Here is a 25,330-nt window from a genome sequence, read left to right as displayed (position 1 = left end):
ATTCGATTTTAATAGTATCCGATTGGGTTTTAAACAGATTATAAGAAAAGTTACAATTTGTTAAAGAAATTATTAGTTTTAAAAAAAATAACGGCTATAAATAAATATATTGAAACTTGGGATTTGCAGCAGCTAAGCTACTTAGGGATAAAATCTTTGAGCTGAAATGTTCCATACTTAATTAAAAAACTAAACAGAATCCTCAATAAACGGATGCTTAAAAGCTAGTAGACGTGACGAGATTTCAGCTTCAGTTATTGGATAGCTAGCCTGTTGTAACCCCCACGAAAAGCCATATAGAAGCGAAAGCCAGATACACGAGCATCTGCTGCGATTGCCACAAATGCAACTCAACCAAACGCAGCAAATACGGGATTTATATTGAGTTTGATCCGCCCCATGCCCTCGTATCGATTTGCGAAACACTTGCCACTTATCGCATTGCACAATCTTAATTAAAAGCCGCCCTGCTGCAGGAATAAAAACAAATGTTTACTTTAAAGTCGATTGTAACTTGTTGGCATCGGTTTGGCTACAGACAGAAAAAAGAATAGTAACTTACATCTTTGAATTGAAAAATTATTGAGTTAAAAACTGTTCACCCAAGCTGAAAAATATACTTATCAACAAACTAGTCTCTTCAAATATGGTCGAGACATCAAAATGATATACAAACATTTTCAAAACTTTAACGGACTATAGCTCGGCTAAATGACATCCGATCCTGGAAGGATATATCACCTCAGACTCGTGGAGATCTATAGAATCGATTGGCATTAAACATTTTTGATTCAAAGATCAACCCCATTTTCGTCAAAATTGTGATGTTACCCCTTGCCATTTTTCTTAAATTTGATAAAGTTTTAGAATTCAATATTTCGAATGCCAGTCGAAAGTCCTGGTCAGTACGAGTTAAACTAAGCAAATTTTTTTGTAAATCGGACCATATATACCCGAGATATTCCATATTTAGAATTTTTCAAAAACTTAATATGGCTTCAACTTTTCTAGATATTCAGATACTCCAAATTTATTTGGTTTACTACCAAAACTAAATGTATTCATCCGAGCTATACCGGATTTTGTATTTTCTTGCAAAGTTCGTGTTGCCTCAGGACGATAAAGTCAATGGTTCCTAGTTGACCTCTGCATCCTTGGCCATCATTCCATGGATATAGTCCTAGGGAACCTAAAAACCAACCTGCACAATAAGATGGTTAAAAATATGTATGTATGCTTTTTTTTCAGCTGCCCCACCCTCCACCTTTTTTTCAGCACCTGCAGCTACTGTTAAACCAAATTTGGTATTTGGACATGATGTGCAATTTATGCTCATATAAGCATGCAGTAGAATTTTTAATTTTTAGTTTAGCGACCTTCTGCTGATTGCTGTTCGCCTGGTACTTCAGCTGAAGTTCGCTTTTAAGATTTATTGTGAAGCAGCCCAAAATTGATGCCCTTGAAAGTATGCACCACAATTTTTAATTTTTGTTTAGCGACCTTCTGCTGATTGCTGTTCGCCTGGTACTTCAGTTGAAATTCGCTTTTAAGATTTCTTGTGAAGCAGCCCATAATTGATGCCCTTGAAAGTATGCGCCACAAATTTTAATTTGGCGACCTTCTGTTGATTCCTGTTCGCCTGGTATTTTAGCTGAAATTTCATGAAGAACTGACAATTCAGAGGCCCACAAAGCTAAGCTTGAAAATATCCATATTAAAAAAAAAAAACAAGATTTTCATAATATTTATTTGCATTTTGTATTCATTTTTCATTATATTTGCTTAGCTATTTACAATAAATGCAAAAATTTCTATTAAGAATCTATTTTCATAAAAAATATTATGATATAATATAATATAATAAATATATGCAAACGATCAGAAGCCGGTATATGAGATTACGAAGCGGTGCATGTATTCACGCAGCTGAACATTGTGGTTCCGAGTTTAAAGCGATTTCAAAATGTATCTGCCGAGGCCCTTAGTAGACAGGTCTATAAGATCCAGAGCTAAAATTATGGTAAAAATAATAATATTAAAAAATCGCATCAAAGTTGGTACAAAATAACTGAAACATTTGTTCCATATGCATATTTTAATATACATATATACGTACATATATTTATGGTAAACAGAGGAGTTATGTAGTTTTAAAACGACATAGTTTCGCAAACTCCGTCTCAGCGTGTACCTTAAGCACAAGCCATGGTTTGGGTAGTGCGCTGATTACCAATCAAACAGTCATGAGAAAAAGTTTTATAGAGAAATTGTAGCAATAATAAGTAGCTTAAGGAGATCTAAATAGACTTAATATACTCAAAATACTCGAACTAAAAACTAATAGTCCGATTTTAGAAAGATTCCATTTTAGTTATTTGACGAGACTTTTGGATGTCCATAGCTTAGCTAAATGAAGTCCGATCCTAAAAAGATATACCTCCTTGGACTCGGTTTGCATCAAAAATGTTAGATACCCAGACTAACCCCATTTTCGTAAAAATTGTGATATACTCTTTGTCCTGGTCAGTCGAAATCGGACATTAAAAATCTTAAAGGACTACTCGGAAATGAAATCTTAGAATTCGACTTTGTGAATGCCATCATTTTATAATTGGACGTAGTATGCCCTAATACCGTAAACAATTACCCGGACAAATGAAGTCGGAACTTAAAAATATATGCCCTTTTGCACTTTTAAACCTCAATTGAATAGATAATAATAGAAAATGTTTGCATAGAACCAACCCAATTATACAGTATGTTATAAGCAACCTGAATAGGTAATATTCGAAAATTAATAAAAAGAATGAAAATATTGAAATTATGCGCATAATTTCTTGACTTTTGTTTTCAGTGTATGCCTTGCTTGGGGCATGCCATATGTGACAGTCGTGGGCAGTTAAATTGCGCACGAAATCGATTAAAGCCGCGATGAAAACACGAAATCAGCAATTAAGCGACCGAAGGGCGAGATATTTATTTATATACAATACAATTTTTTTTTCGTTTCGAATTTTCATTTAACTCTCGCCGCGTCGACAGCAACGATATTGAACCCAGGCACGCACGTGACTCGAACCCCGGACCTTGCTGCAGAGCTGGCCCTCATTTTTTTCGAGGTGGGCGTTACCCACGCATGCATGCAGCATGCATGAATCTGTGTCGCACCACACAGTGGTGCCAAAAAGTTAATGCTCCTGTACGGAATAATTCGTAAATATTTTATTTGTGGCACTCGGCTGGCGCAGCTGATGGTGATTATCTGCGCCCACACACACACACAAATGTATTTGCCGTGTCTGTCAGTTGAAAGACGTTTTTTTTTGCGGCTGGCGCCGCGCATAAACTTTATTGTCGCCACATTTCGGTTGCATACTTCGAGGCGCCACGGAGTCAAGTGGCTTAAGAAAAACTGTGGCACAGTTCAATGAACTTTAAAATGTGTCGCTAGACCAAAAGCTGAGACACGCCCATTGCCGAAATGTTGCAAGTAACGCCCACTCAACACCCCACCATCCCTTTCGCCTAGCGGTAAGTAATTTTTTATGTCGCTCCATCTTCCATTTCTTATCCTTGGCAAATATTTGTGCAAGTCAGCAACTGTGGGTGGCTTGGCCTGGTGTGGCTGGATGTGGGTGGATGTGGGTGGATGTCGGGTGGGTTCTGCACCACCCCTTGGCATGTTTTTGCGTTATCATTTGACTTGCATGCTTGCGGGCATGCGGGCCGGGGCGGCGTGACGGGTCAGTGGACCGAAATTGTTACGGTCTTGGCTGGCAAATGTTTTGGAAATATCTCAAGTGCTATTTATTTTGGTCGGCTGTCAAAGTGCTCGCTCGTTTGAGCTTCTCGAGGGTGTTTCGCAAATTTTATGCAGTGTTTATGAATTTGTGGTTCTCTTTGAAAAGAGATTTAAAAGTACTCGAGTCTAACGAGTTACACAGAAGTAATAAAAAGCCGTGGACACTTTAAAGCTCTTGTAAGAATAAGACAAATGCAACCTTTTTACAGGGTTTCAAAGCGGTCAAACCTAACCCAAATTGTGGGATTTCTTGATTGTATTTCATCAAAAGTTGAGAAAAGATTTTAAGTTAAGATTAAAGAGAAATAAATAGTTTCTTTGGATCAATAGACTTAAAACTTACCCCATGCTCGAATCGTTCTCCAGCCCTCCTACTCCAGTTCTCTCTCCTCTCTGCTGGGTTTCTGCACGAGGCACCAGAGCAGCTCGCCCAGCAGGCAGACAAAACCAATGATTAGACCCGAGATCAGCACAATAAGCGGCACATTGAAGTAGTCCAAGGCCAAGGGACGTGCCTCGTACGGCTCCGATGGTATTAGATTCAGATAGCCAATGTGTATCGTCTGCCGGTTGGTGTCATCCGCCAGCTTTTGCATTAGGCCGCTGCCAAAGCAGTTGAGCAGCGCCTCGCTCAGCTTGGACTTCAATAGAAACTGGCGACGCATGGGGTAGCCCGGCAGCGAGTGCATCAGATCAATGGGCAGTGGACGCATGCGCGGCTTAACCATATACTGTTGCTGGAAATCGAACAGGGCAAGGCGATCGCTGTGGGCAAGATAGGCATAGTTGGTATCAAAGACCCGGCGATGCGCCAAGATGAAATCATAGGGCACCACACGGGTTATGTTCCACAGAATGTCCGGATAGTCGTAGCTCTTGAGCACCGTCTTGTCATAGTCCCCAATGACAATGCTAATGTTCTGCTCGACCAGCTTTTCAAAGCTGTTGATTTGCGGCTCGTACAGACCCGTGGACAAAATGGTTGCCAAGAAGGCCAAATAATAGTTGGAGCATATAAAGCCGGACAGAAAAATGGTACAAAACAGTATATAGCGCTGGCTGCCCTTAATATCGTTTAAACGAAAACCCACACAGAGCAAACTGGATAGTATCTCCAGCAAGAGTTTGCCATACTCCCAGCGACCCAGCTGCAGCCAGCAGATGAAGCTGGCAAAGCCGCAGATCATGGCTATATAGAGGGTCAACAGTAGCCAGGTCTTCAGCTGCATGGGCGCTATAATGTAATAGTTCTTGGATATGGGCAGCGAGTAGGGTATCAATATGTTGCCATACAAATACTGATAGCTGGCCGTAAAGCTAAAGTTGTTGGAGAAGGCCAGCACATCCCCACATATGTCCGACTGATTGAGCTGCAAGAACTTGAGGCAATCGTTGGGCGAGTAGACCCTATAGTTGGGCGTCAGAACAGGCACGAATTTGGCGCCGCGTTGGGCTAGAAATTCACGCAGCAGCATCAGCGCATAGCCATCGTAGAGCTCCTGATCCGGATAGACCAAGGTGCGTGGCGGATTATTATAGAGGGCCACACGCACCTCCCAACCTTCGAGTCGGTCGAACCAGTGCCGACGCGCCCACAGATAATGATCAATGCTGCTGCGGCGCAGTTGCTGCTGTGGAAATGAGTCGCTGGTATAAAGCTGACCTGAGCCCAACTCATCGCTGCTGTTGAAGATGAGCACATTTGGATAACCCAGGTGCCAGAGGGTGGACAGCAAATGCAGCCAGTTGGCAGCATTGTCGCAGCCCACAATCAGAAAATCCGATTGCTGCCTTTGTTCGGGCAACTGCTCGAACATGGTTTGGATTTGCCCCTGGTTGGGCTGAGGCAGTATCATTAAAAGGGGTTGGGGTAGATGAAGGCTGTTGTCGAACAGCCTAACATAGTCACTCTTCAATAATAGGCTAGGAATTTGGCTTAGGGTCTCGCTGATCTGCGAATATACATCCAGGGGCTGTGTCGCTTCCGTGTAAACAATATTGGTTCTACTCTTTAGCCCTCGACTGAGTGAAACTATGCTTGAGCCTAGCTCCAAGGTGCTTGAGTCTACATAGGTGAGCAGACAGATCAGAAAAAGAAGCTTAGCCATGTTTCCGATCAGAATTAATCAGAAAATAGGCACGTCTAGAATCGCGCTGTAGAGCTGTGTTGATATTTAGATAAGCTGCAGAAAAATCAAAGCGGTAAGAGCCGTGTTTTAGACTTGTGAGTGTCAACTATGCGTTAAGTAAAGTGCAGTGGAAAATGTGGTATATGCAGATAAGATAGGATAGGATAGGATAGGAAGCTATAACCTATATAAAGCAGAAGCCAGAGTGTGCATTTTTTTGGAAAAGCAATACCGTGGACAGGGTTGGGTGACGTAGAATGTTCATGATATTTATAGGATAAGGAAGAAGAAACGTGGAACTATGTTAGGAATAAAAAGGAAAATTAAGGTTCTATCCCCTACCTCTAAAGAGCTAGGATAACAATGCTCAGTTTTGTAAGGAGAATATGATTCCAATATTAAAGGACTAAATCCTAACAAAATCCAAGTGATTTGTAGAGGATAGGAATGATGTGCCAAAGTCTAAATACCAAACTTTTAGCCCAAAGTGGAAGGATAATAATAAGTATGGGAAGAAATATTAACTATAATGTTAAATCGTTTCTTTATAAAGCTTAAAGCAAAGTGCGTAGTTTAGTTAGGAAGGAAAGGACGAGAAAAGGTAAAAAAAAGAGAAGGATAGGAAAGGTATATCAGTAAAATAAACCTTAGGTACATTAGCCCCAAAGAGCTGTTAAGAAATTTTCTCTCCGTGTAACTAGATTGTTGCTTTATTTGCGAGAACTACACACAGAGACGTACACACACACAAGTAGAAAGTGCCAAGGAACATGCAACTGCAACTGCTACACTACATCAAACCATCCATCAATCAATCAACGCCAAGACGATTGCCCAGTCGGTGCAGTGGATCCTCAGTGGATCCGCTCCCTGCGCATGCGCCAGGCCGTCAACTCGATGACAAATGCGAGGAACGCCAAACCGTAGCCGAAGGCCAGCGACATGGCCGGCATGACGAAATAATCGAGTCCCAGGGACTGCGCTTCGTAGTACTCAGTGGCTAGGAAATGCAGAAAGCCCACGCTGGACGTCATTGTCTCATGGTCGGCATCCAGTGCCAGCTTCTGCACGAGCCCGCTCTCGAAAGCATTTGCCCAGGCCTCGCTCAGGTGCTGCTTCAAGAACCAGCTCTCACGCATGGGAAAGCCGGCGTACAGAAAGAATATGTTGATGGGTATGCGGCGCATGCGCGGATGCTTCAGATACTTCTGCGCATAGTCGTACAGGTCCATGCGATCGCTGAAGAGTATGTAGGCGTATTGCTGGTCAAAGCCGGTGCGATGCCGCTTCAGCTTCTCTTCGGGCACCACCTGTATGATCGGCCAGAGCATATCCGGCAGAAAATACCTTGTTGTTAGGTTGCTGTCGTACTCGTCTATGATAATGCTGATGTTCGCCTCCAGCAGCTGCTCAAAGCTGTTTATCTGCTCCTCGAACACCTCCGTGGTCAGTATGCTCTTCAGATAGCCCAGATAGAAGGTGGAATAGATGAAGCCCGCTATAAAGAGCACACCAAACAGTATATATCGTTCCCGTCCATGCAGATCCTTCAGAGCAAAGCCCGTAAACAGCAGCGAGCTGATGGCTTCCAGCAGAAAGGTGCTGAAGATCCAACGCCGCTGCTGCTGCCAATGGATGCAGCTCATGAAGCAGACGATGAAGCCTATATACACAATAAGGCAGATCCAGACAGTCGTATGGAACGGGGCCACCAGATAGCGATATGAGCTCAAGGGTTTCGCATTGGCAACCATAATATTGGCATATGCCATGCGTATGGCATTTGTTACGACAAAGGTCTTATCCGAACCCTGAGCCAGTGCATCGGCGCACAGATCCACACGTCGCGCTAGCAGGGCCTTGACGCAGTGTCCGGGCGAATCATTGGGAGTGTGAACAGGCACAAATTTGGCATTGTGCGTGGCCAGAAAATGTCGCACGAAGCGCATATAATAGCCGCCATAGACCGGCTCGCCCCACTCGTCTTCATAGTAGAGGCAACGCGGTGGATTCGAGTAAACCGCCACGCGTATCTCAAAGCCGTGCATATCAGTGAAGCGAGCACGCGTTGCGACATAGTTGCTCACACTGGTCGGCTTGAGTTCCAGTTGGGGAAACATTTGCTTCTTGTAGAGCGCTCCCTGCCGGCCTGTGTGCAGGAACAGCAGCCTGTAGTAGCCCAGCTCCCAGGCCTGCTGCACAAAATCCAGCCAAATATCGGTCACTGGGTATTCCTTCAATACCAGCAAAAAGTCCGCTTTCTGAAAGAGGTAATGCAGCTGCTCGAACAGCTCAATTGGAGGCGTCTCCACAAGCAGCACGAAAAGCGATTTCTCATCTAAGAACTGAATTAGTTCCATGGCATTAAGTGCGGAACTATTTGGTGAGCTTATAATCAGCTGACTCATGGGCTTTATTTCGAGTAGATAATTCAGTTCATCCAACTGTGGATTGTAGACAATGTTCGCTTCCATTTCAAGGCGCTCGTTGAGCTCATCAATAATGACAGGCAATAAATCCTCAGCGCAGCTCTTGTGTTGCAGGATCAAATGCAGAACTAAAAAGAAGCGCACTAAAAACGCCATCTGCAAGGGATATTTTCTCGGCTTATACAAATATATTCTTGTGAACTTTTCTTATGATTTGTTGTGCTGAACAAAACTGTAACTGTCACAGTCTCGAAGGCTTCCGTAGTCAATCAATACTGTAGCTGCAAATATTCGTAGTTCTGCAAAAAGGAATTGTTTTGGTTCAACTCTGACGCAAATGTTAAAAGGCTGTTAAGTATGTGACAATAACAGACAACACAATTTCATTCTAAAATATTCAATGAAAATCTGTAAAAAATTAATAAATCAGTAAAGTTAAAGGCCCTAAGTTCCAAGCAGAGCTGGTTCCTAAGGCGTGGTTCAACATATATTTCCAGCTTTGATAAAGTACAATGGATATTTAAATTTCTGCTAGCTAAAGAAATGTTAAAAATGAGCTGGTTCTTAGCAGTTGGTATCCTCTCGTTTTGCAGCTATAAATCTTTAGATTTAAAATAGAGCATTATACAAAATGAATCAACATTCTAGAATTAATATCTAAGAAAAGTTTATAAATGATATGGCTCATATTTCAATTTGAAAAATCGATGTGACAAACCATATCAAAAATGTGTTCTTTGGTTTATAGGATCAAATTCGCCTTAAGCTCTGGTTGTTGATAGTTCCTCCATAAGTTCCATAGGAATTAATGTGTCATGCTATAGTATTTGTTTAAGGTGCACGTGGAGCAAGGGTTCTCACCTTATCTGAATAATAATATTATTAAAGAAAGGTAAGTTTAAGAAAGTAAATGAGAAGCTATGTGTATTATGGCTCCGGCCTACAGTAAGGTACATACATATGTAATTAGTATTGCAAGATTCTTAAAGCAAGCTAGCTTGTCTAGGTTCTAGATTGAATTGGTTTCAGAGACTCTTCTATCTAGACGTGTCTGACAGTTAGACTGGTTCAATTGAAACTGCAATTGTTGTTGTTTATTGGTTCACTGATTGTTGCCAATTGGCTTCAATTAGCAATTAGTATATACGCATTCGGTATTTACGATTCTGTATTTATTTGTTGCTCAACTCATAAATATTCCATTCCAGCTAATTAACTCTCTGGCAATTAACACCCGCCCACCTACGCATTGCATCCTGTTCTATAATATTGGTTCGATTAGGGCCCAGCTGTTTTGCCAGATATTTATATTTACCGATTTGACTCGTATTTATATTTAGCTTTATAATTTTCATGCCTATGCCAAGGCACAATGCCAACAATAATACTTATCTTTGTATCATTGTTGATATAAAGGTCTGAGGCGTTTGGATCGTGTCAATATTTTCGCGTTTGGCGTTGGGCGTTTCGCGTTTCGTCGCGCCGCCTAGACAGAGTTACCAGAGAGTTTTAGATGGCTCCATGGAAAATACCAGAGCATTTGACGTGCGGCTTGGCACTGTGGCGCCATTTTTGGCTTAACGACGGCGATCGCAACTAAAAATAGCTGCACACAATTCAAATGTAGTCGCACGCGCTCGCTCTCTCTCTCACTCACCCAATCTCTTTCTCGCTTACTCACTCTCTCACTGACTCTTTCTATTTGCTGGCCAATCACAGAGCAGAGCCAAGTAGCGCCGTTGTTGCGCTAGGGGGGCCGCGCTGGGAGGGGCTGTTAATCGCTCTGCGCGCTGCTGTTAAACAATTAACTGTTGCCGCTGTCGCTGTCTGATTTGTGGCGCCTGATTAACGGTTGTCAGGCACTGTAATGCCTAACTACTGTACCGGTTCCGTCTGTTGTTGTTGTTGCTGCTGTAGCTGTTATGTTAGGCGTATGTTAAATGCCCGCTGACTGCCTGCTTATGAGCACTTGAGTAGGGTTAACGAATCGCCCGCTAATAGGCGTGCAGAATTTTCATTTTTTTACTTCTTTTTTGGGTGTGCACAGCTTGTGGGAATATGTTTTTTTTATTTGTTCTGCTCCTCAGCGTGTGATGAGTCACTGTCCAGTTAGGTCTCATTGGCAGTCAGTTAGTGGGTCAGTGCACTGCAGTTCTTGACACATGCAATAATTGGAGCATTGATATGGGTTAACAGAATGTTAACCATAGCAATTAACATTAAGTACTGCAACGGTATCTGCTGCTCATCAGTGTGTGCAACAGTGTGTGAGCATAAATTTGACATTTGGAGTAAATGTTAAAGAAAATGTTAATTGCTACTTTAAAAATAGCTTATTTGCTTGTCGAGATTTTTATATTATATTCGAAAGGCAATTAAAGTACAAAAACTTTTAACTGGCAATTAAAGTAAAATTTTGTAAGGGCTTGTAAATCTGTGAAAATATAAATTTGCAAGTGCCCAAAGTTTAGGCATGTAAAGGAATTGGGGTTTCGTAACAGGAGTCAAATAAATGGAGAAAATGGGAAATAAAATCCCTAATGTAAGGTTGGTTAAAATTTAATTTTAAAATTTAAAATATCAAGAACTTAAATGGCAAAAGAATATCAAACAGGCATTCCGGATGTATGAGAGTTACTTTTAAAGAGCTATTCTACTTTGGAATTATGTGTAAGTCTTTCTTAAATATTCCAGAAATGTATGACTTAAAAATCTTAGTTACTATGCTATATATAATACATACTACGTACTATACTATATTATTCTATACTATTGTATCTATCTGCAGACTTAATAAGACCCTACAATAATCTATCATCTTCGTATAACTCATTTTGGGGGCTTTTGAGTAAATCAGCTTTATTTCCAGCAGCTGCCTAAGCTAACTCCTAATAACTCATATCAAGCTACTATTGAACCCAGTCAAATCCCATCTATAGCATTCTCTCAACTCTTCCGAGTGACTCACAGACACACACACAGACAACACACACACGGACAGTAGTCGAAATTCGCAGGCAGCGCATAATTAATAAGATAAGGAAACCCACTTGGAACAAGCACACAAGCCGCCCCGAAACACCTCGGGCTGAAGGTCAAACTAATAATGATTTAGATAATAAAAAAGAGAAGCCGAAATGATCCAGTGCAATGCAGCGCCGGGCAGATGAACCTGCTACCAAGCTGGAGTCAAGAGCAGCAGCTGCCCCGCGGCTGCTGACAAACCAAACAAAAAAAAAACAACAAGGGAGGTGAGCTAAGAGGTTGTGAGAGGGGGGAGGGGTGTTGGTAGAGGAGAAGGCAGTGCCTGGCAAACGATCATAAATACCAAAGGGTAACGCCTATTCTTACACGCAAGCGTCTGCATTTCCTCGTATAGCCGCAGAAAATATTAAAACGATGCGACGTGACAGATTACAAAATGTTTGACACCAGCGCCAAAGCCGCCAAGAGTTGCCTCCACAAGAGGCAGCAGCAGCAGCCGAAGCAGCAGCAGCAGCAGCCACTTGCCACACGACGTTGCAGTCACGAGCTGGGCCACAGTGCAGCAAGAAACAAGAAGAAGACTAACAGACAGAGGCTCGCATTTGTGGGCTCTTGTCTGGGCCTGGTTACTCCTTGGGGTCGCTCCGCTTGGCCACTGCGTGCGAGTAAATTGCCTGCCGGCTGCCACAGTGTGGAACGAGCACTCAGAATCGGACTTGCAGCAAATGCAGCGCGCGTCACAAATTAATTCGCTGGAGTTGCAGATCGGTACGGTTCCCACAGTAGTTGCTCGCGGGTGCCCCCCACGCCACCTGGAGTCTGCTGCTTCTGCGTTTTCTCCCTGTCTAGTTCACCTGCGCCTGCGCAGCGGTTCTTCTTCTGGCTGCGGAGGCTGCGCTCGTGAGTTATGACAGACAGCCCAACTGTGTGGAGGCTGAAACAGGACTCAGAATTCAGATACCGCGAGCCTCTTATGCTTGAGCGTGCAATTTTGATACCCTGTAAAACGGGTGTGAGGGGTATGTTGCTCGTATGGAGCATACTCCGTGTGTTCTTTGGGCAAAAAAAGACCAAAGAGGAAAGCAAAGTGTTTGGTATGGGCTCTGCTACTTGAACCTTTTGGTTTTTACAGGGTATATTTATTTATAACTTTGTGATTTAGGATATTATCACAATTTAAACTCAGTTAAGAACAACTCTCTTGAGCAGCGCGGTGAGCTAGTCGATCAAACTTCTGTCAAGACAAAAAGGTTAAACATAGTATGTCATATATTATTTTGGTTTTACAGGGAATATCCGAGCAGACCCTTCGCAATGCCAACGCCTAAACTTGCTTCTAATTCAGTCAGTCAGCGAGCAACAGTTCAGCAGACCAAACGTGGATAAGATTTTGCGTATGCGCCGCGTAATTGACTTGGAAGTTATGAACCTTTAAATGTGGCCACTGCAGCAGCAGGAGAAGCAGCATCCATGGCATTCCGAACCACGGCATGTAATTTTAATTTTCACACTTGATTGCCCCATAGCTCCACACTGCACTCATTCATATGACTATGGCTGAGGGCGGAGGGCGGAGGGGCCGGAGCGGGTGGGCCATTCATACAATTCATATGGAACGCGTTTTGGTCATTGAGGTTCGTTATTGGTTTCAATGGGTTGCCATTGCCCGAAAGGTTGCCATTGCCGTTGATTAGCTCTTGACGTACTAAATTTGCAGAGGGCATCAGTTAAGAACACTTGTTAAAAATATCAGGCAAACAGCTGTTGGAACTAATGAAGAACCGAAGACTAACTTGCAGAAAAAGAGAATGTTTAGCAAAGATCAATTTATTAATTACAGAAAAGTCTTTATTTCCGCTTAAGGAGGACTTTATCGATCAATATAAGTTTGTTTTCTATTTTATTCCACTTTCTTACCCTCGACCATAAATATATTGTCTACGGTTGGCTGATTCGATAAAGGATATCAAGAAACTATTAACATTTTAAGGCAAACAATTTATTAAAAAATAAAATATTTTTTTTTATTTCCGCCATATTAAGCTGTTATCGATTAATTTAACTAATTTCAAATCAAATTCTTTTGCTTTATTTCCTTTTTTCTCCTCTTATTTCTTACATTACAATATTCTGGTGCTAATTACCATATTTGCAATATGATTGCAAAAAATATCATCGAGAAACGTTTGTCAAATACTCATGTGAATTTCCCGTGATAAACGGCAAATTTGTCTAATTAAGTTGACAATGCAAAATCGGAGAAACCCTGTGATCTGTGCCGTTTAAGGAATGGAATCATAGCAGAGGGGGGCGTAAGGCGGAGGTAATTATGGCATATTAGGCGAACAATGCGAACGTTTCAATATTAAAACAAATAATTAGCAAAATGGCACAAATTCGCGTATAGTAAATGCTGCACAATGGGACACGTTCATTATTTTTGGCAACATTTTTTTGTGGACATATTATGTTTGCGTATTGCCGATATGAAAGTATAACGATCACTGCTTCATATTTATATTGAATATGTCAGAAGAATAGCATTTTCTTCATATTAAATATAGATCTCAAGAATAACACGTTCCTTTAATTTTATCGATAAATTGGTCAAATGAATAGCGTTACTTTATATGGTATCGATATTCGTGTTTATCGATAACGCATTTTCTATTAAATAGGTCGCAAGAATAGATTTACTTTTATTTCGAGGTCACTCTTTCTCCTTTTCTACACACCTTCTGTGTCCGCTTTCCCATCGATCTTGTACCACTGTGCTTAGCAGCCGGATAAAGCTCCGGGTATTCGCTAAATATATGTACATAAGACTTCTTGAAAACGTTGGCCAGAAATTCAAAGGCGAGGGCAGTGCGAAATTCGTCGGCTTTGCGAGTGTTGTACAACGCATTATGTTTATTTATATGTTTTATAATTATAACTTGTTGCTATTGCTATAACTTTGCTGCTTCTGGCCACTTGTTGTTGTTGCTGCTGCGGCACTTCACATGGGCCTGCAAATTTGTAGCGCAAATTCGAGATCACAGGAAAAAAAAAGAAAATTAAAATAAAAATTCATTCAACAATTTCGAGTTTAACTTGGGTTCGGTTCGGTTTGGTTTGGTTAGCTTTGTGGGGGCAGCAGCTGCTGCTGCTGCAGATGTTTTAGATCTCGAGGCTGAGCTTGTTGGCTCAATAAATTATGAGCCCGCTTCTTATAAGAGTGCAAACACATACACACACACACACACAAACACTCCACACACGCAGCTGTATTGTGGGTGTCATGCGTCTTGGCCTAATGAAAATGTTTGCCTTCGCCCGCCTTTTGGCCGGTTGGTTTTTTTTTCTCTTTTTTTCGTTTTATTTCTGGTATGCGGCTCGCGAGTTGGTGGGAAACGCAAATTTATTGCGCATCAAATTACAAGAGTCGAAAAAAAAATAAAACAACACAAACACATTTCGACTGTCTTCTCTAGCTTTGATGTACGATTTGGCATCTAATGGCCGGTAATGAAGCGTCTAACAAAACTGATGGAACCACTCTCGGGGGCGTTCTCCACATGGCTTTGAATGTTAATCGCATAATTGAGCTATCGATATGTGAGCTATTATATGTGGGTGTTGTATGGGTTTTTCCTTTTTGGATGGACAATAAAAGTGACAGTTATGAAACGACATAGTCAATTTGCATGATAGGTTATACGAGAGATATGTGTGTGCTCTAATGGGCTATACGCTGTATTTTTTGGGCATAATGCTAACATTTTCACTCCTACTAGGGACTCATATTTCATAATGAAATCGCAAGAAAAGTAGCGAATATTAGCTAAAATAGTCTTGTATTGAAATGCATTTTTAAGTGCTCAAAAATGAAATCAAGCAATTGGATGCAAAGGTTGGATTTCTTAACATTGCCTCTTTTCGGGGCTTTAATCCTTGACAATCTCATATAAAGGTCGGTTCGCCAGCCTTCAAACATGGTTAATTCAAAGGAAGGATTCGTTCCGGCTTGCACTTTCGATTACAGACTCTCACGTAGAATCCTATGTTTTCGCTTTTAGCATTCGCTGACACAAATACTTTGGCTTAAAAGATCTCTTTAACTACATTAATAATTCCTAGGAATTCGATCCAAGTACTTCGTGGACTTCAACTAGCTTTTGCTTGTTTTTATAGCTTAAATCTGGCTGACCTTTGACCGCGCCAACTGCATGAGGTTTCAGCAGATGTTCACGTGTTCGTAACTCTCAAACTATCTGTAAATGGGCACTAACTGAAAAAATAATCACAATGCGATTATTAAAAAAATAATGATTTTTTTTCAGCTTAAAACACGTGTAGCTTTTGTGTTTGCACAAAAAATTAACAACAGAAACACACAAAAAAAATAAAAATGAAAGTGAAAAAGAGATAAAAAAAATGTACGTAAAAAAAATGTACAAAAACAATATGTGGAATGTGCGTGTTGACTTTGTCCAGCCCAGCTCTGTTGACTTTTGGCCGAAAAACAACCGAGCACAAAAATAGAAGCCAATGGCTAAATTTGACAATTTTGCTAATTAAATGCGAAACAAACGAAGGTAAGGTAAGGTAAGGCAAAGTGTTACGATCTTCGAAGTTTTAATACCCTTCAATACGACAGTTTCTTCTCCGATAGGGGTTCTTTCTGAAGAGTTATATAATATATATAGAGTATATGAGAAGTCCGATGTTGATAAGGTTTTGCTCATAAGTAATCTATATCAGAATATTTTGTCTTATAGGATCCTCATACTCCACTGATATTTGCTTAAGCGGTTATTGAAAAGATGTTGCTTTTACATGAGGATCATAATGAAATTAATAAATTTCAAGTTTTGGTCAAGTTATCTTAATATATAAAAAGGTTTCCATATCACAATAAACTTTTCGGCGAAACGTGTTATGGCAGCTATATGATAGTTATCCGATGTTGACAAGAATTTGTAAATAACATATATATGATATAGTGGTCCGATCCGGCCGGTTCCGACATATGCACTGCTTGCAACAAACTGTGCCAAGTTTCAAGATGAATGCTTTAAAACTGAGAGACAACTTCGCACAGATACAGTCAGACGATCATGGCTATATCAAATCGTCTGTTGCTGCTGATCTAAAATAAATAAGCTTTATGTTCCCTTTTGTGCGTTACACATTTCATGACAAAATTGTAATACCTTCTAAAAGGTCATGAGCAGTAAAACCAATGACATTTTTAATGCGCAAAATTTACAAGTCTAAATATTTGAAGAAGACAATAAAAAACAAAACCAAAATAAACCTTAAATTTTAGCCCAGTCCAGAAACTTTGTACGCGAGTTCCGCGTTGAGTTTGAATTGCATTCAATAAATTTTGATTTTTTGTTCATTTATGACAATTTATGCGCCCCTGTGAATCATTATTGAATAACGTATGCGAATTTCAGCAGACAGCAGCAGGCCTTATTTGTGCTGCAAATTAACGCGCCTGCCTTAAGGTTAAGGCCAGGGCCAAGAGGTTAATGTGTTTTTAAGCGCCCCGCTAATTGATGAGCGGCACTCCAAGGGCCACAGCCACAGCACACTCCAGAGGAGTCATCGAAGGCAAATCGCGTTAAGTTGTTCGAGAGAAGTTCTATGCACACAAATACAAAGACATTCTTTTGAAGAAATCAGAATCACAATCTAAACCAAAAAGAACTTGGAGCTGGTTATCTACTAGATCGTTAATTTAGATAGTATTTTTGATAGCATTATTATTAATTCAATTTATTTTTCATTAAAATATAGCACTAAACTAAAATTAAGTAAATCAGGCGATTAAACATCGCGAGTTTGGGCTCCTCATTCAACTTTTATGCTTTTCGATTTTCGTGCCGTTTGTTCTTAATGAAATAATGAATTATTCTATATTATATTATAGGCTCGATATAGTAAGGGACAATGTTCTTTCAAGTGTTAGAGAACTAAATGTGATAGTTGCTAGAAGTGCGATATCGATAAATGCCAGATGGCCAAGTGTACAGTGGGTGCCAGATGTTCCATCAATATTTTAGGAACTCTGGCCTATCTGTTAAGAAACGTAATTCTTCTTCTTCTTGCGTGTCTAACATTTATTTCAAACACTCTAAAAGTATGCAATAGAATGTCTGGCAAATGTATATATAAAAGCGAAAGTATTTGATGTCTCTATATAGACTGGAATGTGCGGATATAGAACAATCTGTGAGCATGGCTTAAGAGTTGGCTTATGCCAAAGTTAAAGGAAAGAAATATATACAATATATTTTCGTAAAAATGTTTAAGAAATGTTCTTCTTAAAACAAAACAAGATGATGTCAAGGATTCTATAGTCTTATAATTTTTTTTTTAATTTTTCACGATTTTCATACAAAATAATCATCTTTCGGTAAAATTGTAATAATTGGATAATAATTAATAATACTAATAATATTAAAATAGTAATAATAATATTTTTAATAATATAATACGTAATACATTAAATAAATAAGTTAAATTAAATATAAATTAAAATTAAAATTAATTAGTATGGATTTTAAATGAACACAATGCCACAAGAAATACAAAAACCATGATATTATTTTGCAAAATAAAAAATGGGATAAACATAAATCACCAAAAAAAAATCTAAATATGTTTTTAAAAACAGCTGAAATTTTAAAGCAGAATCAAAACAAAATTTTGATAACCTAACCTTAAGCTAAGAATCCAAGAACCTGCCTCGATAATAATATTCTTATGGCTTTGCAGGCTTGCTTGTAATTTGTAAAACACTTGAAACCTATACAAGACCAATTCAAGTTGTCAAGCCGCAACAGATCCTCTTAACTCTGCTATTGCCCATTTGTTTATTTATGCTGACAACCCTTGTTGCCCCTATTCACTTTCTGGCGTGATCCTCGTTAGAACATTTATGCTAACAAAAGTTGGTTTTCATTATTATTTGTATTATTATTATGTTGATGATGATCGCGATCAAGATCAAAGAAATAAGCATAACAAACGCCCAATGGACCGAGGCGCATAAATTAGTGAACTTTCGTTGAGGGCACGACGGCTGTCCAGGGTTGTCATGTCCAATGTCAACTGGGCGAACGTTTTCATTAACAAGCGCTGAGGGAAAACGCATTTAGCATAAAATGCGCCCAACTGCCGGCACCGACAACAGTTGGCTGCAGCTTTCCTTGGTCAAATATGCCAGCTGATAGGGGCGGCTCGTAATTAAGGCGACTTGCAACTGGGTAGGCGAGTCGGGACGGGTCGCAGTCCGGGAGAAGGGTTACCGAAAATACGAGCGTTCATTGCGCATTGTTTGTTTAATTGAATTTGCAGCTCACGACAACAACAAAAGCAAACAAACATAAAAAACCAAGTGGGAAAAAAGATGCGTGCGATAGGCGCAGCGGTAAATTTTGGCCACGTTCGAGACCATCGATTGATCATGTTGGGGGTTGGGCTGACGGAGAGGGGAAGGGGAAGGGAAAGGGGAAGGGCGAGGGGGCCGAGCTGGACCGGCGACTTCGAGATCAGCGACACCATCGGCGTTGAAATGCCATTGATCCAATGCTCCAGTGTGTGCTTGGAACGACCAGTTCCTTGGAACAACGCCTCTCCTCCACAGTATTTCGATCTCCGTCTTTAACCAACGCCCACCGTTGTTGCGGCTCACCTTTTAGCTGCTTTTGCTACTCTACTCCAAGTGGTATCTCGGTTTTGTCAGCCATTTTGGCAAGCATCACTTTTTTAATTATCTTAACTTTGTCATATTTATAGTACTGTCTTTAAAGATAGATAGATATATTTTTAATAAATATGGATACTGTCTATCTAGATGATAAGATAGGTGGTTAGATACATTTTACAAATTAAAGAATATCTTTAAGGTCCATTAAAACCTTTATCTTTTTTTTTTTTCAAATAATAATAATATAGTAATATTGATTAATCATTTTTTGTTTTTATAGATACATACTATCTAGATAGATGATCATAACAATAAATAATAATAAAAGAAAAACTTTAAAATTTAAAAAATGTAAAGATTTTCTTTTGCTTAAGCTCATATTAAATTAAATTAGATGAAACATTAAAGATTTTTAATAACGTTTTTTTTAAGATTATCTCAAGTTTGCTTTATAAATTTAGATTTATTTAGATATATATGCTTTTATTTTTTATGTTCATAAAAATGAAATGTTTAATAAAATCTTTTAAATCTTTTAATTTGAAATTGCTATAGATTCTCTCTATATAAATGATAGATAGATAGATAGATATTTAATGTATGTATGTAAGTCTTATAGATACTGTCTAAAGGTCCAATAAGATTTCCAATACAATTTTTTAAGATTTTTTTAAATTTGTAGTTTCTTTACACAGTATCAAATATCTAGTTATTTTAATAGAAATAATTTTGGTTGGCGTTTTCTTTTTCTTTCTTGATCAAGACTGTCTCAAATAATTTAAACTTGTAAAGATAAAGGTTTTCAATCATCAACTACGTCAAAAAGAGTTTCCCAACCATTTTTGGCTCGAATCGGAGCCCTATGATTCAAAACTAGTTTTTGAGTATTTGCGGCAACTCTGATTAATAGTTAGGATAAAATAATCGATATATCGATATGCACATATACAATTTTAAATGCAGCTAAAATGTATTTCATACTAGAACACTTTCTGTTTCCTTAGATTGGGAATGACCTCTCAATACACAAGCTAAAAGATATTCGTGACATCATGCATTCTCTATACGAATAATAACATGCCTATGCATTAATCGATAATAAAAAATGCTGGCAGCCCTGTTTCCATTATACATGTAACATGTCTGTTAAAAAAGAATACTGACATGTAAATTCAAGAAATATCTTAAAGTTGAATTTTTGTAGGGCGTACAAATTCAAGAAATAACTCATATGTGCATTTTCGTAGGGCATTCAACAGTCGCATCCACATTTTTAACGCACAGCTCTTGTTATTATTTGTGCTGGTTTTGTTGGTTTTTGCACGTTTATCGGTTAAGATCAGCCACGGATATGTCTGCGACTGCGTCGAGGCTGCGACTGGGACTGGGGCTTATCCTGCCTGCCCGCCAGCCTGCCAGCCTGCCTGCCTGCCTTCCAGCCAGGCTGCCGGGCAGCGGTTTTGGTAATTCTTTTTTTTGGGGGCACTGAATTTTAATTAAAATATTTCTCAGGGTTTTTTTTGTTGGTTTTTTTTTTTTTGTATTTTCTTAAAGCTTTTTAGGACTTTGTCGAGTTTTTGGGGTTTTGGCTGTTGCGCTGCGCTGATTGTCGTGAGTGTGACACATTTGCATCAGATATGATGCGCTAGAGTCAAAGGACAACAACAACAGCAGCACACAGACACACACACACACACACACACACACACACACACACACACACACACACACACACACACACACACACACAGACACAGTCGGAGCTCATAAATCACGTGGTGTGGGCCCACCGAGTGGTACAAGGAAATTCGGCAGCAAAATAAAAAATAAAATACAAAAATGAACTTGTCGCACCTGAGACGGCAACAAGGTGGCATTAACTCATAAATAGTTAAACTTGTTTTTCTCTTCTTTTTATTGTTGGCGTTTGGCATTGTTCTTAGTGCATATTTCACACTGCATTCAATTCGGAAACGCATTTGACACGTTTTTGCCTTTTTTTTTTTGGCTATTTTCGTAACATCTAAATTTTTGAGCTGAGGGCGCGACATGGCGCCAGCAGCTCGCTGCGTGTCCTGCTGCGTTTGCCAAAAGGACGAAACACACACACAGTCATACACACAACACACACTCACAACAGTATAATTTCCTGGTTATAGCTATGGACTGGGAGTTCGAGGCGTGAGGCAGATATTTGTTGGCCTAAAATTGCGGTTGGATTTTTTGGATTGTTTTTTTTTTTTATATTTTGCTTTTTAGGACATATGAATTAGGTGGAGTGCATTTTGTGTATGGGTGGGCGGATTATGTAATAGTTGAGCCACAAAAACTTACCAAGCGGCTGTGCAAAAGAGTTGCCTGAAAAGAGAACAACAACATTATATAAGGTATATGTGAGATAATTTATATATAAGATAGTTATATTCAAGAACTTAGTCTAGTTGAAGCGTTAAAATAAGTAATATATATATTATCGCTTAAATGCGTTTTACAAAGTCGTTCTCTTACAAAAAATCAAATTACTTAAACTTTTACTTCTTTGAAAAAAAAAAACAAGTAAGAGGCTGTATTTTGGAGTTCCCGACTAGGGAGCCCACTTCTATGCGATAGCTACAAAATGAAAGATACTTTATATTGGAACCTACATGTCAAATTTGGCTCGGACAACAACTTGTACTGCGCGGGTACTAGGAGTCAACGGTCCTATTTCTATGTGTCTATTTCTCACAGGTTCTGAGACGGACGGACGGACATACAGACAGGGGGACATGGCTAGATCGACTTGGCTATTGATGCTGATCAGTATATATATACACTTTTAGGGGTCGGAGATGCTTCCTTCAGCCTGTTACATTAATTTGCACAAATACATTATACCATTTTTATACCCTGAACCCATTAAAAATGGGTACAAGGGTATATTGTATTTGCGCAAAATCCAAATGTATGTAACAGGCAGAAGGAAGCATCTCCGACCCCATAAAGTATATATATTCTTGATCAGCATCAATAGTCGAGTCGATCTAGCCATGTCCGTCTGTCTGTCCGTCCGTCCGTCCGTCTGTCTGTCCGTCCGTCCGTCCGTCCGTCCGTCCGTCCGTCCGTCCGTATGTATGAACGCAAGGATCTCAGAACCTATAAGAGCTAGAGACTTGAAATTTTAGATGTAGATGCTCCTAGCTCCCGCGCAGATCGAGTTTGTTTCCGATCGATAACTTACTCCGTTTCCAAGCAATCGATAAAAATCGATATCGATACCCTGTTTTTTGGGCAATTTTGGTAAATAATAAGAGCCAGAGTCACCAAACTTGACATATAGCTTCTAAAATAGAATATATATATTCATTTGATGTTGGAAGAAGAGGGTTCAGGGTATCCCCTAGTCGGGAGCTCCCGACTAGAACCTCTTACTTGCTTAATTTATGTCATAAAAAAGTTGTATATTATAAAGTTAAAATTTAAAGAGTTTTTCTTTGGAGATAGATTGTTATTCTCAGTCTGGAAGTCCATAGTATTACGTATCATAAAGTGTACTACAACTTACCACATTAATTTCTGTTAAAAATTAACTACTTGAAATTTAGAATATCTATAATTTTTTTTGTATATTTCCTTATCAATTTTGTTGCTGCCACATTTTACTTGAATAATTAACTTAGTCCGGCAAATCAATTGATTTTAGTTTTCATGCTGGCTTTTGGTTTATGTTTAAGTACTGCGACATTTAATTTATCATTGTCATTAGTTTAGTTGCTAATTTTTTTTCGTCATTTCCGTCGTTGAAAAGACTTTTTTTTGTTTTGTTACTTGTCAGAGTCAAGAGTTTCGGACACTGTTGAGCTTCGGACGCGACAACCTCGCATAAATCTCAATTAGCGGGCGCCTAATCTATCTTTAAGTTACTTTGGCGCGAGCTGCCAAATAAGACGCACCCACAACTGATATGGGTTAATGCATTGCTCGCGGGAAGGAGAAGTCGCAGGTGCGTGGAATGGACATTTTTTTTGATTTCAATATTGTGTAAAATAAGTTAATAAACATAATTTACAGTCAGTCTTAAAAATTGCCGAACGCTAACTGAAATTTTAAACTGTTTCGCTTTCATTTTAGCGCAATACACATTTTAACATTTTTATTGCAAATTTTTCAAATGTTTTTCAAAATGCCGCGCTGCTAAGCTATGCACTGCTTGCTTTGTTGGCTCGTACACTGCTTGATGCAACAGCTTGGCTTGAGCAGACACGCAACATGTTGGCAGCGCGCAACATTAACAGCCCTCTGTTAAGACCGGTAACTGTCTTTTTGGTTTCAAATTCAAATTCAATGTGAAGCGTTTTTTATCAATTCTAAGATTGGAATATGCGCAATATTTTTATCAGACGATGCTTCTAGCACATATCATGAATTAGCATTTCCTGGTCTTGTCTGATGTGAGTCAGCGGCATTTGACACAGTTTCGCGTAAACAAAATAGCTAAAAAGAAGAAGAGAGCGAGCGAGAAGTGTGTTGTTTGATAAGCGCAGCTACCGAATTCCCTGAAGTTACCTACTATCGAAAATATTTCATTCATGTCAAATGCTTTTGTTTTTTAATTGAACCGATTTGCTTGCTCGCCTATCGAGGCGTCATTTCACGGACACACACGTCGGAATATATATTCAGTATCTGCCTGAAGTTAATTGGAAATTGAGACACGAGCAAAGTCCACAATCATTTTTTTTTTTTCGTTTGTTTGTTTTGTTTTGGGTGCTTTACCTCTGCGATATTGAAAATTAAGTTGCCTGCTTAGACTATTTGACAGATTGCTCTGAAGCTGATAGCTGCTGACAGCTCGAAAAGCCGCACGAGCAGAGGCTTATCAGTGACTATTTGGACAAATTGCGCTGAACTTTGAAGGTTTTAAGGTGAGAAGAAGATGTCACGATGTCTGAACAGTTAAATAGCTAGTTGAGTTTCTTGTAATCGTTGTCTGACTGTGCTTGATTAGATTTCAATTTGGCTCCGTTTCTCGATAAGCTGCTTTCACACCACGCACATTGCTTAATGTAATCGACTTTTTATAGATTTGTTGTGTTTTTTTGTTTTCTTTTTGGGTCGTTGGTAACAGCCCAATTTGATTTAATCAACTGATCGATAAAAAGCCAGGCGCTGTCTAATCGATCAACGCTGCAAGCGCTACTAACTGGACCTTGGTCAATATATTATGCATATTTTGGCCAGAACTAGAACTAGTTAAAATGCATCGTTTATTTGTGGGTTTTTTCTCAATTGGCAGCACTACAAATTGGCATGTGTTTTAGTTTTATTGTGATTCCATTAGTTTCCAATTTTTATGATTCGTTTTAAGTCTGCTGTGGGCTCTGGATTTGCAATAGTTTCTGATGCTACAACACATTTAACAGCGACTGTTATCAGCATGCCCTGCGGCAACAACATCGAACCAGCTGCGACATGTGCGCTGCCATTTTGAGTTTAACATAACAGAATTGTGATTAGTTAACAGCGCTCGCTCGCCTTAACAGCATACAGCGAGCGCACATTTGTATCTGTATCTGAGTTTGTGTGCACCTTTCGTCGGTTCGAGATCGTTGCCGCGAACAGAGCGGAGGAAAATTAAAAGAAAAAAAACGAAGAAAACAAGAAGAAGAAATCAAATCAAATATAACCGAAGCCAGAGCAACGGCAAACACAACAAATGCGTTAAATTGAAAATTAAAAATTGAATTGGAAACAAGAAAAGCAGACGAAAATAAACAAGTTCATAATTTTTTCGAAATGCCACAAAGAAAATGCAAGTAAAGTTCCATTCAACATCAAAATGAAAGTGAAAAGTGTGCATGAGAATAAATCGCATTTACAAATTTCGTTCAATAACTGATTTTGTTTTAAAAATCGACTAGAATTATATATAAATATATATACTAAACGCAACCAGTTCTTTAAAATACAAATTATGCCCAAGTGCCAAAAGTAATAAAATTTAATAAATACAACAAATAAATAATACAACAATTTTTGTGCAAAATATAAATCGAATAAAATCGCCGCAATCGCCGACAAATAAAAGTGCAATACACACACACACATAAATATACACACATATATATATTTAATGCAACAACAAATACACGCATGATTTTATTAATTAATACACATATCAAAAGCCACAACAACAGCAAATTATTGTACATAAAATAAAAAGTTAAGAAAATAAACAAAACAAAATACAAATTGTAACTCGGCTTTTGTTGCATTTTTTTCGCTGTGTAATTTTTTTTGTTAA

General features: G+C 39.2%; 2 protein-coding genes across 2 annotated transcripts; both read right to left on the bottom strand.

Annotated features, from left to right (window-relative positions):
- Window positions 1-4,173: 4,173 nt before the first annotated feature.
- Window positions 4,174-5,910, bottom strand: LOC115758174. Its single transcript, XM_030698714.1, has one exon. The coding sequence runs from the start codon at window positions 5,908-5,910 to the stop codon at window positions 4,174-4,176; it is 1,737 nt and encodes a 578-aa protein (XP_030554574.1).
- Window positions 5,911-6,785: 875 nt separating this feature from the next.
- Window positions 6,786-8,516, bottom strand: LOC115758173. Its single transcript, XM_030698713.1, has one exon. The coding sequence runs from the start codon at window positions 8,514-8,516 to the stop codon at window positions 6,786-6,788; it is 1,731 nt and encodes a 576-aa protein (XP_030554573.1).
- Window positions 8,517-25,330: the final 16,814 nt, after the last annotated feature.

The sequence above is a fragment of the Drosophila novamexicana genome, unplaced genomic scaffold (genome assembly GCF_003285875.2).
Source record: "Drosophila novamexicana strain 15010-1031.04,08,12 unplaced genomic scaffold, DnovRS2.1 tig00000137-arrow-arrow-pilon, whole genome shotgun sequence".
Lineage (NCBI taxonomy): Eukaryota > Metazoa > Arthropoda > Insecta > Diptera > Drosophilidae > Drosophila > Drosophila novamexicana.
This window is presented reverse-complemented; position numbering and strand designations above follow the sequence as displayed.